A 27,795-nucleotide genomic window follows, 5' to 3' on the forward strand; every position below is an offset into this window, starting at 1 on the left:
ATATTTCTTAATTTTACCTAGGAGACCTCTACCACCATTACTAACACTGATTACCAACATTTTAAGGACTCATCTTATCTCCAAATTTTACAGTAAGAAAACTGAGACACAGAGCAGTTAAGTAACTTAGCCAAAGCCACACACTAAAAATGACGAGAGCTCCGAGGGAACCCACTGGACTCCAGCCCTAACACACTATCGCATACTTTCTTGTGGCATTTCTGCATCTCTTGGAAGTTCACACGTCAAAGTGTCTGGCACTGTTACCTACCCATCAATTCCTGAGTCAGTCTAATTGTAGCAACCAAAAGCCCATATACATGCAAATGCTTTTTTTTTGAAGAAAACAAAATCCACAGGTTTTCTTATATAAAAACAGAACTCAGATCTGTGCCAAGCTGTAATTTTACCTCATCTGCTTCCTCTAGGTGGTCTCGATTCTACTTTCATCACTAACTGGCATTGTCCTACATCAGAGTTACCTTAATCCTCTTGGAAAAACTAAGGTACATAAACTCAGACCCATAATCACTTGCATGGTTGCTCAGTTCATTTTCTCATTTTGCTAAGAGAGAATTGTCTGTGGAGAGCCAGGTGTGAGAGGCAAAGCCCCACATCCTGCAAGACAGTTCAGGGAACATCTTGTCTGCCCTGATCCCAGCTGAAGAAGAAGTACAAAAAGAGCTGCAGGCTATGAGCTTAAAAGGCAACAGGAAGAGAGTTCTGAGAAAAGCCAGAAGTAAACATAGGGGGCAGCACATGGAAGTCAGCCTGTGTACATAAGCTGGGCAAAGAATTAAAACTGAACCACTGGTCTGCCATCAGCGGTCTGTGGACCTCTGGATCCCAACTTTGACCTCTGGTTTTTCTTGCATCTCCCACCCACTCCTCTCATGTTTGGCGGGATCGCAGAACTGGACTCTGCAATTGTCCATTATCCTGGAAGTTCCATATATGATATTTTGATATAGTAATGAACATTAACATTTACTAAGTCTTTATATCACATGCCAGACACTCTTCTGAACTTCATCACTCAGATCACTCATTTATGTAATCCTTTAAATAGCCCTGTTTTACAGGTGAGAAACTAAGCCCTGGGAAGCTTAGAACCTCACCCCAAGGCCTATGTCTGGATCTTAGATGTGTTTGACTCCCAAATCTGGACTTTTAACCGTTCAACTATTTGTCAGCCTTTGCTGCCACTATACTAGTCTCTCCCCTATCCCAATCCAGTAATTAAGGTAAGTTAACCTAAAGAGAATTTTTTTTTTTAAGTTAAATACCTGATAAGGCCCAGGTCACTTCCATTCAAATCTACCATTTTCAAGACTACCATTTCCTTGTCTGTATTTGAAGAATACCTGGTCAGAAAAACAAAGAAACTCAGTTAGTTCTGTGTTAGAACCTGGAGCCCAAACATGACAAACAGTAGAAACTGACACAAAAAAACAAAACATCTTTCAGTAGATGAGGTTCCCTGACATGATATAATCCTATGACTGCATCCAGGGCCTCCTTCCTTGGCTTTATAAAGAAATGGTTTGCACCTGTGATCAGAGTTAGGGGCCTTAGGTCAGCTAAATGGAGATGAAATATACATCTTTATGTAACATATTTGATATTATTATGTAGTATATATGTGTTTCTTACAAAAAGGATTTGTCTTTGAAATTTCTACTCACATGAAATTTTAATAGAATCTCTTAAAAATAGCTGGGAATACGCAAAATCTAAAACACTCATGACTTACAATTTAAAGTGTTCTTTTATGTCCTTTCAAGAGAAATCAGATTAGTTTCTAAACACCAGCTTCTTTGAAATCTATTGAAAAATATGCAGTCAAATTTAAAATGTCAAGTGGTCAAGTTGAAACTGAGTTATTATTCCACTCTGCCATAGTAGCCAAGTACTTCTCTTCTGTCTTAAACCTGATAGAGCACTTAAAAATTAAAAAAAGACAAAATAATATTTCCCTTAGTTGTTCCACTCAGTTATGCTACTTTCATTTCTTATTCTTCATTCCCATTTCTTTATTCTTTTATCTCCTTTCCCTGGCCAGATTCTTCAGGACTAAGATGATTTCTTCTGAATAACATAATAAGAAGAGCTATTTGTTGACTTAACAAATACATGTTATGCACATTTTTATCTCCAGTTTTCAGAAGAAGGAGCTGAAAGCCAATGAATGGAGATAAAGAAATCACTAAAGGTCACACAGCTAGGAAGTAATAAATCTAAAGTGAGACCACAGTTGTGCCTGATTCCAAAGCCCAGAGTCCTTCAAACGTTCAAACTGACTCCAACAGCCTGCAAAGAGGCAAGATAAATACATAGGTTGGTGTGTCTCTGCATTCACTTTTTAATTCTGCTCATCTCTGATTATGACATGGTTTTAAATCATTTTAGCTTTCATATTCTTTTAGGATCCTGCAATATTCATCAAGTAACAACCTTGTTCATGGATCTGATGGCTGTTTCCTAAAGGAAGCACATGATTTCATTCTGATTACGTCCCCCCTCACCTGGCTCTCTCTGTTGGAGGATTTTGAAGGTAAGAATAAGGGCTTCGGTTGATCTGTACACCATCCACGTTTCCTTTATTGATAAAGATTTTGCCTGGTTTCATATTTCTGTGTGCTATCTCAATGCTCTGTGATTTTAAAGAAAAATTGAAAATTTAGAAATTTTGGTGTAGAAAAGGACTTAGTCAATATGCTGAGGACAATTGTGGACAATTTCCTTTGTCTCCAACCTGTCTCCACTATGAGATGAAAGCTGGAGAATCACATGGCTGGTGTCATTCTAGGGAAAAACAGAAATGGCCTTCAGAACTGAGACAGAGGAAGGGCTGTGTATAGGGAAGCACGGGGCTGATGAGCGCCTGAATCTCTCAGGACAGCTCCAAAACTGGGGCAAGATTTGTTAACATGTAGGTATTCCACCTTCCCCACCCTTTCCATCTCACCCCCAAGGTAGAGTTTTTTAAACTTTTTGACTGAAAACCACACTAAGCAATACATTTTCCATCATAATTTAATTCACATTAATATACATATTCTAAAACAAAAGGTTCAAAGCCAACCACACCCTCACCATGCGTTAGGCACTAAGGTATTTTCCAATCTACTTTAGTTGCTTTTTTAATGCTTATTGCAACCCATGAAATTGACTTCATAAAGCCATTCACAGACTGTTATCCACAATTTGAAAAACACTGTTGTAAAGACATTTCTGCCTTTGCCAGATGGATCCCCAAATTTGAGGGGTGACTTTATGAGAAAAAGTAGAAAGAGACTAAACCTGAAAGGCAAGTGAATGAAGAGACCATTAGCAAGGATCCTATGTGAGAAAATAATAAGCTGCAATACAGTGGAGAGAGGAGTAAGTTACCCAAACCAGGAATGGGAGAGATCAAGGGAAGTGGGTCAGAATATCATGTTGGTCCAGAGCTACAATAGAGGACTTGAGAGATGAGGGCATGTGTTCATAAATTGGATTCTCCTTTATGCTCTTTGGAAAATACAAGGAAAGATTGGTTCCTTGGCAGGTTTCTTTTTGTGTAAATTTGTATGCAGAACAGACCATGTGGGGCCCTATAACTTATACAGTTTACATACAAAACATTTTCTGTCTCTTTAGAGAACTACAGGAGGCTTACTGCCATAGAATTCCCTCCCCTAGTCAATCAGCACCTCAAGCCTAAGAGCCCACAGCTCAGGACCAGAAGCTACGAAGGAGTCAGAAAGGGAAAAGTGAGGCAGGTGGTAAGACTGTGCTCAGACTGAGATCCTATAAAGACTCTCTCCACATCACACCAAACCACTCCTAAAACAGCTGTCAGCAAGGGGGGAAATCAGCCACCTTTGGGGGGCTTTGCCTACCTTCACAATGCCATTGACGATGTATTCAAAAGTTCGATTGCTAAATCCTTCACTGGCGATCACAAACAGAGTATACTGGAAGAATCCTGCTGGACCGGAGTGTGTGTGAGTGCCACTCAGCACGACATTGTCTCTTCTGTACAAGGAGCCGTATTTACTCTGCAGTCTGTTCAGGACCTTCAAGGAAAAAAAAAAAAAAACCAGAACTAAGAAGACAGATAATAAAAGAGAGGGCTCTGATAAGCCCCGTCAGTGTTCCCTATCAATGACATCCCTGATGAGCGGCCCTTTGTTCCATGCTTGGACACATCATCAGAGGAACAACTGCAAAAGCTATCATTTTATAGATTCTTGCCATTTACAAGCACAATATTAGGTATTATATATATTACATCATTTAAAAATCTTTATAATAACCCCAAGAGGTAGGTATTTTTAACCCTATATTTTAGCTAAAAACATTGAAGTGCACAGAAGTTATAATTTGCCCACTGACCTAACAAACAGCAAAGCCAGACCCCAGATTCAAGACTCTCTCTAACCATGGAACCACTACTCATACCTATTCATCACTCCACATAGAGTATTTAATTTTCACGTGCTGTTCTAAATACTGGGAATATATGAGGTTCCTACCCTGAAGAAGTTTCTATATTAATGAGGGAGAAAGAAAAGAAACAGATGAGTGTGTAATGTGATATTCTATAGTGACAAATGCTATGAAAAAAATATTGCTGAGTAGGGTGTGAAAAGAGAGGGATGGGTGTTCATGAGAAAAGTTCTTTCCAAAGATGTTACCTTTCCTCAGAGGCTTAAATGAGGAGAGCAAGCTGGTTGCGCAATACCCGGGGGCAACATCCTGGGGCCAGTGGACAGACAGACAGCACACAGGCCTCTCTGCTCTGCTGCCTCACCTCCCAAAATGAAGAACTCAACACTCCCGACACAGACCATTATCCTTACTGGTCTGGCATAAGCCAGCCGCTATGATCTAAGGACACGCTGCCCATCCTGTGGAGAGGCCCTGTGTGAAGGAACCATTTTATCAGCACAGATTTGCTAACCACGTGGATGAACAACCTTAGAAGGAGATCCTTCAGCCTCAGTCAAGCCTTCAAACAACTGCCACCCTAGCCAACATCTAAGTTTAACCTCCTGACAAAGAAGTGATGATACGTGACTTCTGTTTTAACATTAAGTCAGAATGACCCAACCCAGCCACTCTGGGATTCCTGACCCACAGAAATCCTGAGCAATAATACATGTTGCTTTAAACCACTAAGTTTTCTGGATGGCTTGTTGTATATAGATAACAAAGATAAAGAGATTCAATAAATGTTCATTGAATTAATCAATCAATAGACATCCAAACGCATGTTTAGTGTCTTTGTATCATACCTACACACCAAGGAAACAATAGAGAGAAGATTAGTAATGTTTCTGAGCACATATTTCTGATCACGCCTTAATCAGCTGCAATCTAAAGCTTAGTATATTGTAGCTTCCTTGTGAAAGATATTTTGAATGAAAAGTCATTAAAACAAAGCAGCAAAAGTCTCAAACCCAAAGCAACCTTCCTCAATGTCAGATACTGTCACCTAATACCAGGGACAACGATGAAAGTTCACGTATGGCAGAGAGGGCAAATGCAGCTTGTCTCGTGCACTCAGTCCCATTTATTGGTTGTTGCGGTCAGGAGCAGTATGTTCAGAAGGATTCTGAATCCATCTCTGCATCTTAGCAAAACAAGAATGCCTGTTTTGATGGGCACTGCTGTGTTCCTTGGGTATGGCAATAGGCAGTGGTATACCGATACACAGTCTCTCTGAAGGAAAAGGCCTCACTTATACTTTTTGCCAATTTCTAAGGCATAAATATTCTCACCATAGTCAATTTCAAGCTACCAAAAGTTTAACAACCAGCTCACAACGTTTCTGAATATTTAACAAATGGTTCTCACAGTGGTAGCCCCTTATTTACTATACACTTAAAACATAGAAAGACATCCATTCAACCTCTTCTATTTTAGGTGAACAGCTACACCATCGTCCTTCCAGTCATGTGCTCAGTGAGTCATGAAGAAGATCTTACAAATTATCTTGCTTCATTAACCTCTCCATGCCCTAGACATCAATTGCTAGGTACCATACCTGCAATACCAAACAAATGTGGAAAGGAAATATTATGTAAACAGACTAACATCCCTCTGACCAAGAAGTCGACATTCTCCATACCAGTAAGTTTTCATGTTCCTTCTCTTTGAACCTAACTCTAGCCCAAAGGCTTCATCACTCTTACATAGTCCTCGACAGAGTAACTACTACTCTCATGAAGAAGAAATATCTGTAAGGAGAAAGGGAAGTGATCAATGAGGAGACACCATGAAAGCCTAACTAAAGTTAAAGGCTATATTCTCACAATTCTCTGACCAAGACAAGAAGGTAGTAAGAAAAAAAAAATTCAACTTTAAAGCTCCCTGAACCTTACCTTATTTTTATTCCTGAAGACCTATCATGTTAGGATTTTAGAATTAAGTGCATTTCTTCAGGTTTCTTCAAAACTCAAACTCTTAAAAAGATAGAAATTTTGAATCTTGAATTTTAAAACAAAAAGAAAAAGACTAAAAACAGCTCACCGAAATTTCACCCTAAACTACAATCTCTGATGTGAAGTCAGACATATGGGACTTCTGGGGAAAAGAAAAGAAAAGAAAAGGAAATTAAAAACTCAATCACCTAATAATAGTGTGTGCAAATAGCCATTATAAATAACATGTTTCCTACTTCATGAAAGGAGGGGTATTTTAACATAATGAAGTGACATCCATGTCTATAGCTCACTTCCTTGACCTTAGTTGTCATTCCACTTCCTATGACTGACACTCTTGGGAACAAGACATAGAAAGAACTAGAAAGTCATTCTGTTTTCCTGCTCTGCTTCACTGCTCAGAGACCTTCCTTCATCTTCACTGCATTCTGGAAATTTCATCTATCTTAAAGTGGAGACTGAGAACCCGCCTACAACCAGGTGTTATATAAATAAGTATTATGGCACTTATAGCTACATTTGTTTTTCACCCCTTCCCCTGAATTAACCTGGAATGACTAAATGGGTTTATTTAAAGGCCTTAGGAAGGAATGCTTAAATGATGCCCACTATTGACTTGATAGCATCTACAACCCAACCCATTAAACCCCTCCCCCTTCCACACTCCACCCACAAAGTCTACCATTTGACCGTCCTATTCTGCTAATGACCCCACCATATCCCAATCAGAAGCACCTTGCATTCCTCCAAAAAACAGTAGAGTGCAGTGATAATGAGCTTGGGCTCCAGAACCCAGAATCCTATATTTGAATACCTGTTCTGACAGTTCCTGGGTGGGAAATCTTGGACTGGTAATCTTGGTAAACTGGGCAATCTTAGACTGTCACTTGATCCTCTGCAATTTGTTTTCCTTATTGGTCAAATCATACAATAATAGGACCTCTCTTATACTGTTGCTTGGAGGATTTAATTATATACTCTGCAAAGCACTTAAAACAACATTTGACTCATCCTGGGAACTATGTGTTAGCTTTTATGTCTACTCATCCCTTAATCTCATTAGCATTTAATTTACCTCTTATTACCATGTAGTCTGCCACCTCTTGGGTTTAAGATCTTTGTGTCAGTCTCACAAGATATAGGGGACATTTCCAGGCAAAGTTAAAATCCTTCCCGCTACCCTTGCTTCCCTCTCTGATTCTTGCAGTCTTCCAATGCATCGTAAAACTCCCTTGTATTAAATCGCCTCCATTTGAAATATCTAGTGTGATTACTGTTTTCCCAGCTGGACCCTCACCAATAGAGCCTTGAAATTAAGGAATCTGCCAGTTTACATCCTTACCTACACCTATGTCCACATATGCATCTTGGTACCAGTCTATTACAATCCACATCAATCACTGTCCGATTAACCATCCTAATGCAAAGTTGTGTTTGCGTCACTTCTCTGCTCGAAAGTTCCATAGAAATCACATTTTAAAACAAACTGTGATCCCAGACCCTCTACAATTATGACCAACACACCTCCCAGGTACTTCTCTAATTACATGCTGCCTTGCCAATGGGTTTCAGCCCCAGGCAACTTTACTCTTGATTCAGTAAGACTGAAAAATGACAATATGATGTTCTTGGAGTGAAAGGGATTATAGGTAACTTTATGCCCATGGTGGCAGGTCAAGCCCTGGAATCCCATCTACCTCAGAGCAAGTCTGCCCGCAGCAAGCCAGTCTCTGCCTCTGGGCCTCTCTGCCCCCGCAGCCCTCTCAGTCTCTGTCCTTGGTGCTGCCACCACTCCAGCCTCTGCTCTCCCGCAGCTTGCAGCCCAGAGCACTGGGCAGAGCTCTTTAGAGTCAATAAGAACGTGTTGTCCCCACATGTGCAGTGAGCAAGCCGACCAGGGTTGGGCGAGAATCCTGGCCATAGAAACTTTCTTTCTCTACACATGCTTATGTGTGACCTAACAGAACTCCTCTGTCCCTTCAAAGAAAAGTCTCTATTCCTTGCCTGTGTCTCCTTATAGTCATATTGTCCTCTTCTTCTGATATCTCTCCTTCCCATGTTGAGCATTTAAAATTTTGCCCATTCAAGTGTCACATCCACTGTGAAATATTTTTCCCTAATTTCCATTTCCTGAATTCCATTGTGGTGGTTTTAAAATACTATATGGTCACAAATTCTTTGATAGATCTCCTTTTAAGAAGCTAAAGCTTAACTTTCCTACCCCTGCATCTGAACTGGACTCAGTGACTTGCTACTAATGAATAGAACAGGGTGAGAGTGACGGAGTGTAACTTCTGACCCTTTTTCCCTGCTCTTCATCCTGAGGTATTCACTGAGGGGAGCCGCTACTCTGTCCTGAGGATATAGGGGGTGGGGAGCTGAGGGCTTCTGCCAACAGCCACGAGTGACTCAGCTTGGAAGTGGCTCCTCGAGCCCCAGTCAAGTGCTCAGATGACTGCAGCCTTTGCCAACATCTTGATTTCAAGGTACTTGAATCAGAACCACATAGTTAAACCAGTGCTGAATTCATGACCCACAGAATACGTGAGATAATGAATGTTGGTTTTTAAAAGTCACTATATTTAAGGCACAGTGATAGATAACTAATACGCCACCATGCTTTAGCCCAGTGAATTAAAGCTATTTGTGTATTTCTGATACAGCCCTTCCTCCTAACCCCCAACCAGGTACAGAGCTCACAGGGCACATGGATTATGACTCACTTAGTGTGTACGTCCTAAAGTGACTGGCCAAGTACCTTGCAAAAAGTAGGGTCAATGGATTTTTCTTTCCTCCAAGGTAATAGAATAACATCACTTTAAGAATGTGGGCTCTGGTATCAGGAATACATGTATTCAGAACCCAGCTCTGCTATTTCCTATATTAGGGAAGTTGGGAAAGTTACTTACCTTCTCTAAGACTCAGTTACCTTATCCATAAAATGGAGATAACAACAGACCCACCTCACAGTTTTGTTGTAAGTGTGTAAGGGGGAACCCTTAATCCCCTGCTCCTTATGTTTCCAAAAAGGAGAGGTTTCAATTCTACTCCCCAAGAGGGAGTGACATTGGAGAAATGCTTATAGACCCTCTCCTCATCCTTCTCTCTGGCTCCTTCCCACAGCAGGAGGAGCAAAGTGTTTAACAGGTGAGATTGAGAGAATATACCCTGAATGACAGACATTTAATGGCCATTGTTCTTGGTTCTCCAGGTTCTCCTCTTTCTCACATCTGTGAATATGTGAGCAGACATTAAGAGGGCACATTCTCTTTCTGTGAACTGATCCCATGCAAAAATTAACTGGGTCAGGGCCTAGAAACTGGCTTAGAGAGAGACACCTGGAAGTTCATCTCTTTCACTCTATTTTCCTCTCTCCCTCCCCCTCTTACTCCCTGGCTGCCTATGTAGGACCTACACACACTTCCTGCTAAGCTCAACTTTCCCTACAGGTGGGTAACACAGTCCAAATTTGGAGAAAATCATAGATGAGCCTGACATATATTATGATATAGTTTAAAGATTAAGATATTGTATTCTTTTTAAATTTTATTATGGACATTTTCAAACACATACAAAAATAATCAGAATAGTAATGAAATCTTCACGTGTCAACCACTCCACTTCAACAATGGATGGCCAACCTCATTTCAGTGTTGTATTTTAATCTCATCTGCTTCCTTGCATCTGTTCTTAATTGTCTAAAAAACTGAGGGAAGGGTTAGTGGTTAATCGGTGCTCTCAGACTTCTAACAAAGAAGATTCAATGAGAGAATGTATGTTAAGGTCACCTGAACATAATAGGCTTTCAAAAAACATTAGCACTGATAATGATTATGAGCTATTAGCAGAACTGAAAGCAAGTTTTTACCAAAATGACTTAGAATGGAATAATGAGGCTCATTCTCCTTGTAAAATAGTTTGCTGGATCATCAAGAGCTTATAATGTTGAGAGTAGTAGGACTCACAGGATGAGAGACTAGGGGAGCTTAGGTCCTTTCATATTTACCCACTTTTAAACCATATTTTCCTTTTATATCATGTAATTTCTTTCTTAGATTCATCACCTACCTCCAGCCTGAGTCGTTGGGATACCATGCCTATGTCAATGCTGACAAACACCATTCGATTTGACCCATCAGGTTCCATGATGGCAAAAGCACGACTGTACAGCCTTGTGAGGATGCCCCGTGCATTCTGGCCAACTTTGCCGTAGCCCATCTAAAGAAGAAGAGAGAATCAGAGTCACTCCGTCTCACTCTCCTGCTGCCAGAAACCAGGCTAAGCCATACAAGCGTAGACTATTTAGGAAAGGCAAAGAAAAACAATCCACATGACACTGTGGTTCTGAGATAATACGTGTGTTTTCAAGAATAAAACCAACATGAAAGAGGATTTACTCTTTTGTGTAGAAGACTGTAAAGGCAAAGTAACAATTGAGTTGGCAGAAGCTGTTCACTAGCCTGGGCTGGGGTGGCTCAGGAATTCTGTTACTATCCTGGGGACCTTTCAGAGCTTTTCTGTTTTTCAAACAGAACCTTTTTTCCTGACTGTCTCAGGTACTACAAAAGGAAATAGTTCCCCTATCATCATCTCACATTTCCAGGAATATCCTGAAGACTGACAGTTCCCTCACTTTGGTTATTTTGTGTGTGAGTTTCCTTTTGTTCTGAAGAAAATGGTTTCCTTATGATTAAGTAATCCTTACTGAGCATATCTCACCCTGGCTTCTACCATGCTATCCCTCTCTCAGCTAAATTGGATAAAATATTCCCAGCCTTCTGTCCCACCATGCCATAAAACCTACCCATAAAAGCTATACCCAGATCCTCAGAATACTCTCTGTAGCACTTGTTTTACCCCTCACGTAAGAGTTCATTTTGAGTTCACATTCCAGAGTCACTTTTCTAACCAGACAGCAAAAAATAATTCATAGAATCTAATAATTACTTATAAAGGAAGGGAGAAAATCCCATTAGACAAACTCATGCTCTGGTTTCCTAGGGAAGGGTTGATGTAAATGGATAGATATTTCCAACATCACAGCCAAGAAGTTGCACACAGGCAGCCAAAAGGCCACACCTGACCCATACAAGTGCTTTACTTGGCATACACAGTGTTGGTCCACACCAGGTTCCTGGTTTTAAGTAGACCTGACTACATTTTCCAATTGAGTGATATACATCCTCAGATCTTTCCTCGACAAAATATTAACAAACTGAACAAAAATACATCAAAAGGTTCACCCATCACAACCAAGTGGAGTTTATTCCATTGGTGCAAGGAAGGTTTAATATTTGTAAATCAATCAATGTGAAACACCACATTAACAAAAGGGAGAATAAAAACCACATGATCATCTCAATAGATGCTGAAAAAGCATTTAACAATATTCAACATTCATTCATGATAAAACCTCTCAACAAAACGGGTATAGAGGGAACATATCTCAACATAATAAAGGACATATACAACAAACCCACAGCTAATATCATACTCAATGATGAAAAGCTAAAAGCTTTTCCTCTAAAATGAGGAACCAGACCAGGATACCCACTCATACCACTTTTATTCAACATAGTACTGGAGGTCCTAGCTACAACAATAACACAAGAAAAATAGATAAAAGGCATCTAAATTGGTAAAGAAGAAGTAAAACTGTCACTATTTGCAGATGACATGATACTGTACATAGAAAACACTAAAGACTCCCCCCAAACTACTATTAGAACTAATAACTAGATTCAGCAAAGTTGTAGTTTGCAAAGTCAATATACAGAAACCTGTTGCAATTTTATATACTAAAAAGGAACTAGCAGAAGAAGAAATCAAGGAAACAATTCCATTTATAGTTGCATCAAAAAAGAATAACATACTTGGAAATAAATCAAACCAAGAGGTGAAAGACCTGTACTCTGAAAACTGTAAGACTCTCACAAAAGAAATGGAAGAAGACACAAATAAATGAAAATTTATCCCATTATCATGGATAAGAAGAATTAATATTGTCAAAATGGCCATCCAGCCCAAAGCAATTTACAGATTCAGTGCAATCCCCATCAAAATACCAATGGCATTTTCCAATGAACTAGAGCAAAATTTACATGGAACCACAAAAGACCCTGAATAGTCAAAGCAATCTTGAGAAATAAGAACAAAGCTTGGGTACCACACTTCCTGACTTCAAGCTATACTACAAAGCTACAGTAATAAAAACAGTATGGTACCAGCACAAGAACAGGCACACAGATCAATGGAACAGAATAGGCAGCCCAGAAATAAACCCACACTTACAAGGTCAATTAATATATGACAAAAGAATATACAATGGGGAAAAGACAGTCTCTTCAAAAAAATGGTGTTGGGAAAACTGGACAGCCACATGCAAGAGAATGAAACTGAATTTCTCCCTAACACCATACACTAAAGTAAACTAAATGGATCAAAAACCTAAATATATGACATGAAACCATACAACTCTTTAAAGAAAACATAGGCAAAAATCTCTTGAACATAAATATGAGCAATTTTTTTCTGGACATGTCTTTCTGGGCAAGGGAAACAAAAGCAAAAATTAACAAGTGGGACTACATCAAACTAAAAAGCTCTGTACAGCAAAGGACACCATCAACAAAACAAAAAGGCAACCTGCAGTATGGAAGGACACTATAGTTGCAAATGATATATCTGATAAGGGATTAACATCCAAAATATATGAAGACCTCGTATAACACAATACCAAAAATCCAAATAACCCAATTCAATTAAAAAATGGGCAGAGGACCTAAACAGACATTTTTCCAAAGAAGAAATTCAGATGGCCAACAGGCACATGAAAACATGCTCCACTTCACTAATTATCAGGGAAATGTGAATCAAAACCACAATGAGGTATTACCTTATATCAGTCAGAATGGCTACTACCCAAAAGAGAAGAAAAGTAACAAGTGTTGATAAAAAAGAGAACCCTCTTACACTATGGGTGGGAATGTAAAGTGTTACAGCCACTGTGAAAAGAAGTATGGAGCATCTTCAAAAAACTGAAAATAGAGATACCATACAACCGAGTCATTTCACTTCTAGGAATTTACCTGAGGAAAACACAATCTCTGATTTGAAAAGATATAGGCACCCCTATCTTTATTGCTGCATTACTTATAATAGCCAAGATATGGAAGCAACCAAAGTGTTCATCAGTAGTGAATGGATAAAGAAGATGTGGTACATATACAAAATGAAATATTATTCAGACAAAAGAAAGAAAGAAATACTGCCATTTGCAACAACATGGATTGACCTAGAGGGTATTCTGCTGAGTGAAATAAGCCAGGCGGAGAAAAACAAATACCATATGATTTCACTTTGTGGAATATAAAAACAAAAAAGAACAAAATGAACAAAATAGCAATAGGCTCATAGACACTGAGAAGTGACTGGTAGTTACCATGGGGGTGGGGGTGGGTTGGTGGATGAAATAGGTGAAGGGCATAAAAAGGCACAAAATCTCAATCATAAAATAAGTTGGTCATGGGGATGGAAGTGCAGCATAGAGAATACACTTCTGTAACATCAGTAGTCAATAGTTCTGTGACATCTTTCTATGGTGACAGATAGTAATTAGTTGGGGTGAGCATTTAATAATGTATATAACTGTTGAACCACTATGTTATATACCTGAAACCAATATAATATTGTATATCAAACATATTAAAAATATGAAAAAAAATAACAATAAATCCTCAGATCTTCAATACAGAGATTTCCTGGCTTCTCTTGAAAAAAACTGCAAAGATAGGGCAGCCCTCAGTTCATATCCTTACATGGCAACAAATCAGCTGAAGCCATACACTTACTACTTGTGCCATCGTGCCCACAACTTAGCAGTGCCCCTCATACTGAGGATTCAGTAGACACTAATCACCTTGCACTGGCACGCTTTGGTCATTTATGGTACCTGCCCATTCCCTGTAGTATTTGAGTTTGCCAGTCCTGCCACTTCCATTCGTAAAAAATGGCCAACTGTCTTTACAAGAGGGCTGTGGTTGAATGAAAGGACCCCTCTCCTTTAGAGTACAATATTCACTGTGTCATGCAGCAGTGAGGTCAACGGAGAAGTGAGAAGGTGATGATAATAAATGAAGGATGAAAAATCACAAAATTACTGCTTTCACAGTCTCCTTGAAGAGCAAGTGACAGACCTACCAAACTGATGTCAGCTACTTGTCCCGTGCAGTCAGCTCGCCCAGCTCCGATATGGTAGCCACTGAAGTTCTGGAACAGGGGAGGCTGTGGTGTGGTGGTCGCTGGAGACGACTGGGTGGTTGTAGAGCCCTGGGTGCGTGTGGAGCCTTGAGGGGCTGTGGAACCTGGAGGGGCCGGAGGGGCTGTGGAGCCCGGAGGGGCTGGAGGGCTCTGTGTGGCTGGAGAACCTAAATCTAAAACCAGAATAAGATATTTAAGAAACAACATATCAGTCCACTTATTTGCCATCATCAATTAGAACCCAAAGGTTCAGGAAAAATTTTTGTACGTTCTCTTATATTTAGGACACACACACACACACACACACACATATATATATATATATGCTGAGAACCATATAGAAGATATTCATGCGGTGAGAACCATCTCAGGAAACTGTTTTCTGTCATAATCCTAAGGAAGATCTTTTTCTTGAATTGAAGATGATTCAGCCTAATATTCAAGGCCTCCGTTAAATGTCCCTCAATCTCTCCTGACTTAGTGGCGGGTTCCTGGCACACAACCTACTAAAGCCAGCCTCTGGAGACTTGTTTCTATCACCCTCTCCATCCAGAGACCTCACTCCTTTCCATTCCACCATCAATCTCCACAGCCCCTTCAGAGGTTCTTCATTCCCATCACACCCAGATCCAGCTCGAATCCTCATCTGCAGGGTGCCACGCCCGCTCTCTCTGCCCTGCTCAGATCCTCCTCAACCTTCTAAAGACTTTCATTCTTGATGTAACCTAGATCATTGTATACTTGTTGACATAGTTCTACCTTATTTTAATTATTCTCCTTTCACCACATATGTATGTGTATATACCCACGTATATTCTACATTAATATCTCTCTCTCACACACAAACATATACACACACAAGGAAATATCAAGGAAAGTGGAATGGCATAAAGAAAGTCTAAGAGGACAGGTGCCAGAAATAAACAGCCTGCGTTTGAAAACTGACTCTCCCACTTGTTGGCTGAACAAATTACTTAACCTATTTCATCACAATTTTTTTCATTCATAAAATGGAGATAATAATAATACACTACTTCCTAGGGTTGGTTGTTTTAAACAATAAATATGTTACTATATATTAAAAATTTAGAACGATGACTGGCATATAACTTTGCTTTTATTTACATATTTAGATTATCTCACATACTCCACGTATGTGTTTGTTTCTATCCCAAACAACACCCAGGATGCACCCAGGCAACAATGTCAATATCACAAAGCATTTGAGTGTCACAAAGTACTTGGCAAGAGATGGACAGCCAACTCTTTCTGGGATCCTAGAATTTTGGAGCTCAAGAAAACTTGGAGATCACCTAGTCCACTCTCTGCAGTTTTATATGTAAGAAAACTGAAATCCAGACCCATGATTTCACTGAGATTTCAGGGAGAGCTTACGATTAATCAAAGCCCAGCCCAGATCCTCCAACTCAAGTCGGATGCTATTCCATCCACATTCTAACTAACCATTATTAGAATTCATGTTGTCTCATCCTCACACCCACATTTTCTATAGAACATTAAACACCACAGGGAAGCAGCACCTTTGTTATGACCTCGTTTATACCAGCAGAGGACAATCAAAGCCCAACCTGGTCACATAACCAAGGGCAAGTTGTCTGTGATCGCAGGGTCTCGGGTTCCCCATTTGCAAAATGGTGCCAAGGCTAGCATCTACCTTTACAGAACTTTTGTGAGAATTAAATGAGAAAAATATGCTTGACACAAAGTAACTATTCAATAAACAGCAACTTCTACTATGAAAATAAGCATTACAATTATTGATAACCAACCTGAGTCTCAGCCTCCAAATTCTCTATTTTTAAGAACTAAAACTAAGTCAGTCAGTCCTACAGTTCCTTTCATTGCCAGCAGCCCAAGATCCTGCTTTGCCCTCTGCTGGCACAGAGGATCTCTTCCTCTGTGTTCGCAGGAAATGGAAAGCACAGGAACATGGTAGAGAATACACTGGAAAAGAGAAAAGGCCACAGAAAAAACTGAGGTGTAAAACACCTTCTCCATTTGGCCAGAGGCCAGTTCTTCCCTTTACTTTGATTAAATCATTCAATCCCCACCTGCCTTCTCGGGTATCAGGTGTGTAACCCATCTACCAAAGTAGAGGCTCCATCAGAGACCATGGGTCCAATATTGCCTGTAAATGTAGCCTAGATAGTTTTCAAGAGCTAAATTAATTGCCAGTATCAAAACAAAATCAGAAAATGCCTAAATTCCCCAATTCCCAGCTTCTCTTATAAACTTAGAAGATCTGAGTCCATTTGACACCATGACTACAAATGACTTGCCCTCAGAAGGGGCTGCAGACCCCCTTCACCGCCTCCCCACTACATCTTATTTACAGAACTTGATTGGCCCTTGGAAGGACTTGAGTTCAAAACTCCCTTCTTTGAAGCTTTGTGCAGGCTAGTTGATGATCAGTGGGTCTTTCATTCTCTTCATGCCTCCAGGAGATGATGATGCCCAGAAAGAGGCTAAGGCAGAAGCTCTCATTACTGGGCCTTGAGGAATCCTGAACTGTGCTTAGATCAGTGGAAAACTGAGAGACAAGTAAGTGCATGTCAGAATGCCTGTCAAATGGCTATGCGGGGGCAAAGGTAAACATGATAAAAATTGCTATCAATGCTGAAAGGGCAATTAATGTAAAAGTTGATGGCCACCCCAGGCTGCTTAAGTACACATTGAACTATTTTCAGCACTATCAGCAAACACAGTTTCTTGCCTTAGCATACCCAGTAATTAAGAAATTTCCTGCAGGCTGGGAATAGCATCAAGACAGCCCAAGACACTTGCCTTTGTGATTCTCAATGGTCCCGCTGGTGATAAACAAGAGGCTGAGAAGGGCCACTGTGATGGCAGTCATCAACACAAGGAGGAAAATCAGGAATATCTCCAACGTGGAGAAGGTACGTTTAGCCATTTCTCCTGAGGAAAGTTAGAAATGGAAGAAGAAATATGGAAGAGGCAGAAAAAGACAGGACTACAAATTAAAATGCATATGCTCTGAGCTGCTCAAGGTTAAGATGTCCCAGCTCTTTCACATGAGTAAATTATACCACAGATGGAAGGCCGAGCCCACAAGGCACTAGTTCCATGTCCCAAGCCTGTGGCAGACAAGACCAATCAACTACAGCCCTCTCGGGTAAGCTAAGATGGGGTTTCCACATCTTTCTCAGCACAGTTGTCATCCTGAAGGCCACCACCCATCATTTGGCATTAGCAACTCAGCTAAAATCTATTTGTATTCCTTGGTTACATCCTACTGCTTTCATTTATGATGATGATGTTGTTTGTACATAGGTCTAGGTCGGAGCACTTCTGTCAACAGAGATGATTGATGTACCCACACTGCCTGTACTTGTAAGACGGCTGGATGGAGTTAGGGTTGTACTCTGTTATGGACTAAGCAAAATTATCTTACCTACAGGAGGTGAAACACACAACTTTTGCCTTTAAACTCTATCTTCTAACTTCAATAACTATGTGATGAGAAAATGGCATAGAAAAGGAAGTTAGCATCTCTGATTTCAAGCCAGGCATTAGCAAAACTGCCCTCTTCTGTGATCAAAAGGATCCTACACATTTTGCAAACCGTGTATCGAAGGATGAGGAAAAAGATAATGCCCATGTTTTACAAAAACAGAAAATGTCCTTATAGATTCCTTAAGATCTTTATCATCACCAAAACAGATTATAGAGGCTAAAAATCCATATCATGTAGCAGGAGAAAGTATAATATGGTGATTAAAAAGTGGATTCTGAAGTCTGACTCCAGAGTTCAAATCTCCCTTCTGTCACTTACTGGGTGACCTTGAGAAATCCTCCCCAACACTGAGCCTCAGTTCCCCCATCTATGAATAGGGATATGATGATAATAATAATTTTAGCACTTATCTCACAGAGTTCTTATAAAATGAGATGGTGCAATAATTCTTTTGTTCCATGGAATATAATTAGTTCTCACAATGTTAGCATTTATCATTTGGTTACAAAATGGTAAGGACTCTGTGCTCTTCAATATCCTCAATTAAAGGGAGTTTATATGAGGCTAGTATTAAAAGATTATTAGAATCACAGGTAGAAACTTCAGAGCCCACTTTCCTAACTTATGCTTTCGGAAGCCAAATCAGTGAGATGGGATCAGGGTCCCAAGACCTGCCACCAAAATGGGTAATATGTAAGATACTGCTACCCCAAAAGTTGCAAATTGTCAATAAACGGATGTGTTTCTCATGGCCCAATTTTTTTTTAATTTGACTTGACAAGATGAAAGAACTCACAGTTTATCTGTAAAAATAGAGTCCAGATTTACAAATCTGAAACTTCTTTTACTTCAAGATATTTCATAAAATATGGCAATAGTCAATGAGCATTCCCATGTGCTAAGAATTTCATAAGACTTAGCAGTTGCTGTTCCCTTTAGATAGGGCATACATTCTCTAAACTGCCACAACCCCTTCCCAGTGGATCTTACCTAAGTCATTACCTGGTCTTTGTAGTTATTTTATTTTGCAATCCCTGGACTAAAAGTTAAAAAACAATCTAACAGCAAATAATTCTGATGTAGGGCTGAACTGAGAGTGGACACAGACACTGGAACATCTCCCCAAATTTCCTGGCTACCGGCAGGCTTTCCTCACCAGTTGATCATCACCAGGATCGCCTTCACACCTCTAGCAGGGCCAATTTCAAATTTAAGGCAAATGAATTCGTTCTGTATCTTAGCCCCAACTTCCGCTCTCAGGCTCCAGGAGTCAGGAAACACATCTGAGACATGCCTCCGAAACTTTGGTAACCCACAGAGGTTTTCCAGTCATTGGGTGCAGTTTCTGTAGCAAACTTCAAACCCACTTTACCTTGTTCTTGTTGAAAGCTTTGATTTCTACAAGCCTTCCTTTGAGCTGTGATGGCTTCTGCACAAAGACAATTAAAAATGGGTGATTGACAGCTGGGCCTCCCAACCCCAGAGCATCTACATGCAGATTGTAGATACCAAAGTGGTCACATGGGAGGAGCCAGTGTAACGAACAGACAAGGTTCAAAATCATACTTTTTTTTAGCTAGTTTTGTTCTGCTGAACTGATCACCACTGGCCTCCTACACAACTCAACAACAGCGCTGGATTTAACATTAGTTTCCAGTTCTTACTCGGATTTCAATCATGTTCCTCGAGAGTTTAACCACTCTGTTACAAGAATTACTATCAGCATATTACTGTCCTTTGGTAAAGAGTGAGCACTATTTATTTTTCATTGATGAGTAAAATATGAATTTAAATGTTTAAGCAAAAGTCTTGTCTGCCTTCAGAGTGCAAATGCACCTTGGAGGGCTGAGCCAATGATGAGAACTTGAAGTTGTACATTTCCTCATGGTTACCACTTAACCTAGCATAATGCTACAAGTTAAACAATGAGGCTCTCATGAAACAATAGCGAGTCACTTGCCACATCTTTATTTAGGTGTCTGTTTTTCAAGACTGTGAGAGTGAGAAGTAGTAATTTGGCAAAACGGGTTTCCAAAGCTAAGAGCAAGGAATGAAGCTTTAGCATTTCATCAAGATCTCTCAGACAATTGGATGATTAAAGAACCCCCTTCTCAGGGAAAACACAGATATTCTTACCTGGTTCAACCACTCAAAAGGATTTTTGCATTGCTGGAGAGCAAATGAAGGTTCAGAATCTTGTTTCCTTTCCCCTTGCTGGTGGCTAAGACTTCTCAGCACTTTCTGAAACCTACTGAGGAGAGATTTTCACAGTCATGTCTAGGAGAGTTGAGTTCTCATTAGCATACCTTTGTGGGCTTGGTACAAGGATGAGATTAAAGTATATTGATAACAAAAGGCATATAAGCAAAACTTCCCCTGGGACGGCCTGATACTGAGGTAGAAATTAGAGAAGGCCGGCTGGACTGAAGGTCATTTAGCCTTTATGCAACTCTTCCAGCATGACAAGTTCTGTGCAATGTGTACAACCTGAATCATCACACACACACACACACACACACACAAGCACCTGGTTTATTTACCTATTTACCACTGGTCACTCAACCAGAGATCAAGAGGGAATATGATATGCTGGACATTAGTGTAGGCTGTGGGTCCCCTTGGACAATATTTATACCTATTTCAGAAAAGAAAAGTGATTTTAATTCCTAGATCCTCATGTATAAAAAGAATGCAACATTTTAGATGAGCTAGGTATGTGACTAATATATATATACAACAGGGCAAGAATGCTATACCAACATTACAAATTGTATTGAAGGGAATAATTTCGTGACATGAAAAGGTTACTAAATATTAAGTTCTTTTAAGTTTACAAAAGAATATCATTCTATTTTTGTAAAGTATATATAATTTATACATGTATGGTTATAAACACTGTAAGAAAGTACAGCAAAAGGTTAAGAAGTAATTACCTGATAAGATTATAGGTGAGTTTTGTTTTTACCCTTTTGACCCTTGGTATTTCTACAGTAGCCATGTAGCTTTTTTGCAATGGAGAAAATTAAATGTTTTACCTCCTTGTTAGGGGGACTTTGTTTATTTTCCTCGGATCTTGTCCCTGCTGCAACTAAGAATTGAAGGGCAGAGACACAGTAGTGAAGCAGAGTAAAAGCTTTATTTAAGTCACTGCACTTAAAGAGAGAGAAAGTGAGGGCAACCTCAGAGAGGAGAGGCCCGCCTGAAAGGTTGAGAAAGTTTTATTTAAGGCTACACACTTATAGAGTGCGAGCGATCTTAGAGAGAGGTGCACCCTGAAAGGGTGGGGGCTCCCCCTTTTAAGAATTTTTAAGATAATACCTGAATAAAAAAAAATTTTTTAAAAAGGGGGGAAAAAAAAAGAATTTCTCAAGAATGTGACAAATGGCTATGTGGACTTTTAAGTGGTCTCATGATGGTTATCTTTGATGAAAGACACTTCATCTCTTTTATTATCAGTCCTCCAGGTAATTCTGCAAAATTAGCTTAACACAAGAAATTTACTGATCCAGTTCCTCCCCAAAATAGCAGCCTCCCTCTGGGAACATATCAATCAAGACCGCCTTCCCTGCCCCCAAGGTGGGCTGAGTTATTGTTTGCTAAATAATATGTTAAGAATCTTACTTCTTAATTTCCTGGGTTTTAAAAACAATCTTAGTTTTAAGATGGAACCTTTCCTGTTTTTACTATGCTGTTTATAGCTGGGCTTGTTTGCTAAATCAATCAGAATGCTTGTCTCTGGCTACTTGATTAGGGGCTGGGGGAGGAAAAAACACCATGTAGGTTAAGTTAAAGAATAAGCTGGGCCTTTTACCAGGCTAGAGTACACCTTAAAATGGCATGATCTAATTGATACAATGACAACATGGACTGTGCTCAGATGCTTTTCTTTATTTGGGGAATATTTGGACATTCCCGGTTGCTCCTGGCCTTTGGAGCATCAACTGATTAATATTAACTCTGTGAGTCTTTTCTGGCTCTCTAGTGTTGACTGGTTAACACTTTGAGTCCCTTTTAGTGGGTCTACTGGCCTGAATTCTCTCTCCACCCCACTCATTTCTACTTTTCTGCCTACATCGTCTTAGAGAATATGTACTATATAACAGCATGTAGTTAAAGAATGGCCCACCAGAGACAGAGGAAGAAATAGGCCAAAATTTTTCTTTTTTTCTAGTAAATCCACACTATCCAGGAAGCAGTTTGAAGGCCATAGGCCATTTATTTCCTCACAGAGCTTTGAGAGAGATGAGTAGAGATTACAGACCAGTGCAGGATTTGCGGAAAGTCAATGAGAGGGTAAAAGACATCCATCCTACAGTGCCCAACCCTTACACCCTACTCAGCCACCTGCCACCCACGCATGTGTGGTATACTACTCTGGACCTGAAAGACGCCTTCTTTAGTATCCCACTCTCTGAAGTTAGTCAGCCTTTGTTTGCCTTTGAGTGGCAAGAGCCGGGGCGGGGGGGGAGGAAGAAAAGGGCAGCTTACCTGGACTAGACTACCACAGGGCTTCAAGAACTCTCCCACCGTTATTCAATGAAGCCTTAAGCCAGGACCTGGAGCCCTTTCGCAGGAGCCACCCCCGTGTGACACTGCTGCAGTATGTGGATGACCTGTTGCTGGCCACGGAAACCTGTGAAGAGTGCAAAGAAGCCACGGGGAACTTGCTGGCTGAACTGGGCGAACTGGGATATCGAGCCAGCACCAAGAAAGCCCACATCTGTCAGAGGTCAGTAGTCTACTTGGGGTACAAAATATCTAATGGGGCCAGGTGGCTAACGCAGGCTATGAAACAAACTATCCTGACTATCCCCATCCCTTCCTCACCCCGGGGAGTGAGAGAATTTCTTGGCTCAGCCAGGTTTTGCAGGCTCTGGATTCCAGGGTACACAGAAATAGCCCGACCACTATATGAAGCGACCAAAGAATGGCCGGGCTGGCAATGGACTCAGGAACAACAAGAGGCTTTTGACAGACTAAAAGAAGCTCTCCTCCAGGCCCCCGCCCTATCTCTCTCTGCCAGACCCAGAAAAACCCTTTATCCTGTTTATAAATGAAAAGAAGGGAGTGGCCAAAGGAGTCCTGGCTCAGCAGCTGGGCCCGTGGAAAAGACCTGTGGCCTATTTGTCCAAGCGGCTAGACCCAGTGGCCTCCGGGTGGCCACCTTGTCTGCATATCCTAGCAGCTATCGCTCTACTGGTAAAGGAGGCAGACAAGCTGACTTTTGGCCAGAACCTGAGAGTAACAGCCCCACATACCGTAGAGGGGATCCTCAAGCATCCTCCAGGAAAATGGATGACAAACACAAGACTCACCCACTACCAAGGGCTCCTACTAGATTCTCCACGAATCGCCTTCTCTGACCCGGTAACCCTAAATCCTGCCACCCTTCTGCCGGACCCAGATCTGACGATCCCCATCCATGACTGTAGAGACATTCTTTCTGAAATTATCCAGGTGCGAGCAGACCTGAAAGACACACCGTTACCAAACTGTGAGCTAAATTGGTATACAGATGGGAGCAGCTTTGTGCAGGAGGGGGTCAGGAGAGCAGGGGCAGCAGTAGTAACCCACGAAGGGGAAGTTGTCTGGAGCACAGCTCGGCCCCTTGGCACCTCAGCACAGAAGGTGGAACTTATTGCTCTCGCTGAGGCCCTGGAAAGAGCAGAAGGCAAGTGGGCCAACATTTACACAGATAGCAGACATGCCTTTGGCACTGTCCATGTCCACGGTGCCATCTACCGAGAAAGAGGATTCTGTTCTGCGGAAGGGAAGGGACTGAGGAATCTGCAAGAAGTCCAAAGACTACTAGTTGCTGTCGAAAAACCCAAAGCAGTAGCAGTTATACATGTACCGGGCCACCAATCAAAGAAGACACCTGAGGCCATCGGCAACAGTCATGCTGATGTGGAAGCTAAGAGGGCAGCCCTCTCGGACTCTCTTGTACTTGCAGCCCTTGAAATACCCATACCTGAACTGCCCGCCTTGCCACCCAAACCTGAGTATTCCCCCCAGGATCTTGAGTGGATTAAGAAACAAGTCTCAGGGAAAGTGTTTGGGGAGGGAAATTGGAGTAGGGACCAAGAAGGTAGGTTGATCCTGCCAGAAGCATTGGGACAGTACATGCTTGCTAATCTGCATAAGTCCACCCATCTAGGCTGGAAAAAGCTGCTCAGCCTTTTCCAGTCCACGCAGTTGGTGTTTCCCCACCAGAATGAGGCAGCTCGTCAGATCACGAAAGAATGCAGTAGCTGTGCAATGCTAAGACCAGCCCCAAGAGGGCTGCACCCGGCAGGTACCCGGGAAAGGGGGAGGGCTCCAGGGAGGAACTGGGAAATAGACTTGACTGAAATAAAACCAGGGAAGTATGGATACAAGTATTTGCTGGTTATGGTAGATACTTTCTCTGGGTGGGTGGAGGCCTTTCCAACCAAGCATGAGACTAGCCAGGTAGTAGCAAAAAGATTAATTGAGGAAATCATCCCCAGATATGGGGTCCCTGAAGCAATAGGTTCCAATAACGGCCCGGCTTTTGTTAGCAAAATCCTGCAAGGACTAGCCCTAGCTTTGGGAGTAGATTGGAAGTTACATTGTGCTTATAACCCACAAAGCTCTGGGCAGGTAGAAAGAATGAATCGGACCCTGAAGGAGACCCTTTCTAAATTGGTATTGGAGACTGGCGGGGACTGGGTGACCCTCCTTCCCTTAGCCATCTTCCACGCTCGGAACTCCCCCTATGTACATAGTTTAACTCCATTTGAGATAATGTAGGGGGCCCCTCCACCCATAACCCGGCCAGTGCAGCTTCCCGGTGCAGAGGACCCATCCCCTGACTATCTGAATGTGTTGCAAGCTCTTGCTAAAATGCAGCAGGAAATCTGGCCCCTGATCAGAGCATATTATGAGGGCGGGAAAATTCCAAGCCCGGAACATGGCATAGTCCCAGGGGATATGGTATGGGTCAAAAGACACCAAGTGAGGACTCTCGAGCCCAGGTGGAAAGGACCTTATGTTATATTGTTTACCACCCCCACTGCTCTCAAGGTTGATGGTATCGCTCCTTGGGTGCACCACACCCACATTCGGATCCTACCTCGTAACGATCCAAGGAACTGAAAAGAAGAGTGGAAGGTGCAGCAGCATCCTGCCAATCCCCTAAAACTACACTTAAGCCGAAGATGAAAGAGATCCTGCTAATAAGCTCCTTAGTATGGATCTTCACGGGAGCCACATCTGTGGGAATCAGAGGCACCAACCCTCATCAACCAAGGAACCTGACCTGGATGCTGATTGATAGTGACAATGGGGACGTCATCAACTCCACACAACACAGTGCGCCAATTGGAACCTGGTGGCCTGACTTGTATTTCTGCTTTCGGCAGATCAACCCCGTTTACCGATCCATCCCTCCAAATTTGGCTCGCTCTCGTGGGTTTTATGCTTGCCCAGGAACAGGTAAAGGAAGGCACTGGGGTGGGGGACATGACTTCTTTTGTGCCAGCTGGGACTGTGTAACCTCGAACGATGGGGATTGGAGATGGACAGTTACAAAAATCAATTCTGTCAAATTTACTTATGTCAATAAGGACATCCCTCGTCACCAGCCTATGACCCTTTACAAAACCAAGGCTTGTGACAAAACGGACCAGGACTGGGTAAGAGTTCAATTCACCGAGACGGGCAAAAACACTGAGGTATCGCGCTGGATAAACGGACTAGCGTGGGGAATGGTGTATTATAAATATGGGGGCATGCCGGCTCAACCCTCATCATTAAATTAACCGTGTCAACTCCCACCGCCGCCGTAGGTCCCAACCCGGTTATAAATCCCCAGAAACCTTCAATCCAGGACAAGGGCCTGAGCAAAAAGGATGAGAAAATGCCGACCAGAACGCTTGCTCCAGAGCCCACGAGAGGACCGGGTCCATCAACCTCTGGGTTATGGGCCCAGCACACTCCCTCCGGGTTAGATAATCCCATGTGGGAAATGGTGCAGGCAGTAGTAGAGACTCTTAACCACACCACTTCCTCCCTCACTGATCCCTGTTGGCTATGCTACCCAGGTTCACCCCCCTTCTATGATGCAATCGGCTCCTACACTATCAACAACTCCCATCCCACTTACTGGGACAGGAGACCGTGGGGACTTACAATTGCTCAAGTCTCAGTCGTTGGTACGTGTGTAGGCACAGTCCCGACGACCCAGAGCCAGTTATGCTCCTCCTATAATAACACTACGTGGGAGCAGGGAAAGTGGATTATACCCTCCTCGGGCTGGTGACTCTGCTCAAAGTCAGGCCTCACTCCGGCCCTATCCACCTCTGTGTTCAATGCTAACAGTGAGTTTTGTGTGCTGGTGGCCATTCTACCTCGCCTAATGTATCATTCTCATGAATCTCTCCTTTCTTATTGGGAAGAAAGGCTGAGCCCCCACCGGAGCAAGAGGGAGGTTGTTACCGCCCTGACCATTGGGACCCTCTTCTCCCTAGGGATAGCAGGGGCAGGCACTGGGGTTGCAGCCCTTGTGACGCGGGAAAAAGGGCTCACAGCCCTGAGGCTGGCAGTCGACAGGGACCTAGAACAGCTCCGACAGTCAATATCAGACCTGGAGCAATCCCTCACCTCCTTGTCAGAGGTGGTCCTACAGAACCGAAGAGGCCTGGACCTCTTGTTCTTAAAAGAAGGTGGGCTATGTGCAGCCCTAAAAGAAGAATGCTGTTTCTATGTAGATAAGACAGGTTCAGTCAGAGATTCCTTAGCCAAACTAAAAAAAGATCTTGACAGGCGGCATAAAGAATATGAAAGCAGCAGCAGCGAAGGCTGGTTTGAGTCTTGGTTCAAGCACAAGCCATGGTTTGCTGCCCTCCTCTCGGCCGTTGCAGGGCCACTGGTCATCCTGCTGCTTTTGCTTACCATCGGCCCATGTATAATAAACAGGCTGCTTAAGTTTGTGCAGGTGAGGTTTGACACCGTCCAACTTCTGGTCCTTCGCCAAAAATATCAGGCCCTAGACACCACTGCAGAAGATTCCTTAGTCTGATCAAGAAAAGGGGGGAAATGTAACGGAGTGCAGAGAGCATCAAGTCAGGAAAAAGAACTAATGACACTTAACCTGACTGCCTAGAGCGAGAGCCACCCAGGACTACCCGAGGCTTCTGAGAAATGCGCCTACCCTAAGTTAGATAACTAGAAGTGGGCAACAGCCTGGGAACACCTGGGGATGTAACCCGTGATAAGTCACATAGACATGCTTGGGTAAGCAAGAGAAAACAATTGAAGCGGGCAGGCAACTGGCGCGTTCCCTAAAAATGTTACAATGTTTCCCATTGGTTACAATATAGAGTGTGTTTTAAACCTATTAGTTGTAGAACTGCGCGGGCTTTGGTGTAACTGCTGTGAAGATCCTATATAATCAGTACCCAAAGTTGCTTCGGGGTCAGCAGCTCGGACTCGGCCTGCATGTCAGGGGAGGTGCTGTCGACCCCAGCTTGCTGGCTGAATAAAGACTTTGCTTGGATTTTCATCTCCGTGTCCATGTGTCTTGTTCTCTGGGAAACCCCGGAGTCCTAGACCCTAACATTCTGTGAACAACATAGTAAAAGGCAGGAA

General features: G+C 42.0%; 2 protein-coding genes across 27 annotated transcripts in view; one reads left to right on the plus strand and one right to left on the minus strand.

Moving 5' to 3' along the window:
- LOC108396673 (putative neutral ceramidase C) overlaps nt 1-27,795 on the minus strand; it is a 100,478-nt gene that overhangs the window by 55,828 nt on the left and 16,855 nt on the right. For 6 of the 26 annotated variants that reach the window (XM_037002891.2, XM_073241058.1, XM_073241059.1 and 3 more), the window contains 8 exons: nt 20,323-20,437; nt 19,559-19,615; nt 17,496-17,627; nt 14,631-14,863; nt 10,500-10,649; nt 3,885-4,061; nt 2,526-2,653; nt 1,287-1,364 (listed from right to left, as the gene is read on the minus strand). In XM_037002891.2, coding sequence (XP_036858786.2) covers nt 1,287-1,364; nt 2,526-2,653; nt 3,885-4,061; nt 10,500-10,649; nt 14,631-14,863; nt 17,496-17,622 — 893 coding nt within the window. In that variant the 5' untranslated portion in view covers nt 17,623-17,627; nt 19,559-19,615; nt 20,323-20,437. Of the gene's footprint in view, nt 1-1,286; nt 1,365-2,525; nt 2,654-2,755; nt 2,806-3,884; nt 4,062-6,371; nt 6,502-10,499; nt 10,650-14,630; nt 14,864-17,495; nt 17,628-19,558; nt 19,616-20,322; nt 20,438-20,726; nt 20,822-22,674; nt 23,645-27,795 lie in introns of those variants that run through there. The other 20 variants (XM_073241051.1, XM_073241050.1, XM_073241049.1 and 17 more) reach the window with 16 other exon arrangements.
- Nucleotides 23,482-27,709, plus strand: LOC140850528 (uncharacterized). Its single transcript, XM_073241657.1, has 2 exons — nt 23,482-24,481; nt 25,231-27,709. The coding sequence occupies exons 1-2, from the start codon at nt 23,482-23,484 to the stop codon at nt 25,233-25,235; spliced, it is 1,005 nt and encodes a 334-aa protein (XP_073097758.1). The 3' UTR covers nt 25,236-27,709.

The sequence above is a fragment of the Manis javanica genome, chromosome 7 (assembly GCF_040802235.1).
Source record: "Manis javanica isolate MJ-LG chromosome 7, MJ_LKY, whole genome shotgun sequence".
NCBI lineage: Eukaryota > Metazoa > Chordata > Mammalia > Pholidota > Manidae > Manis > Manis javanica.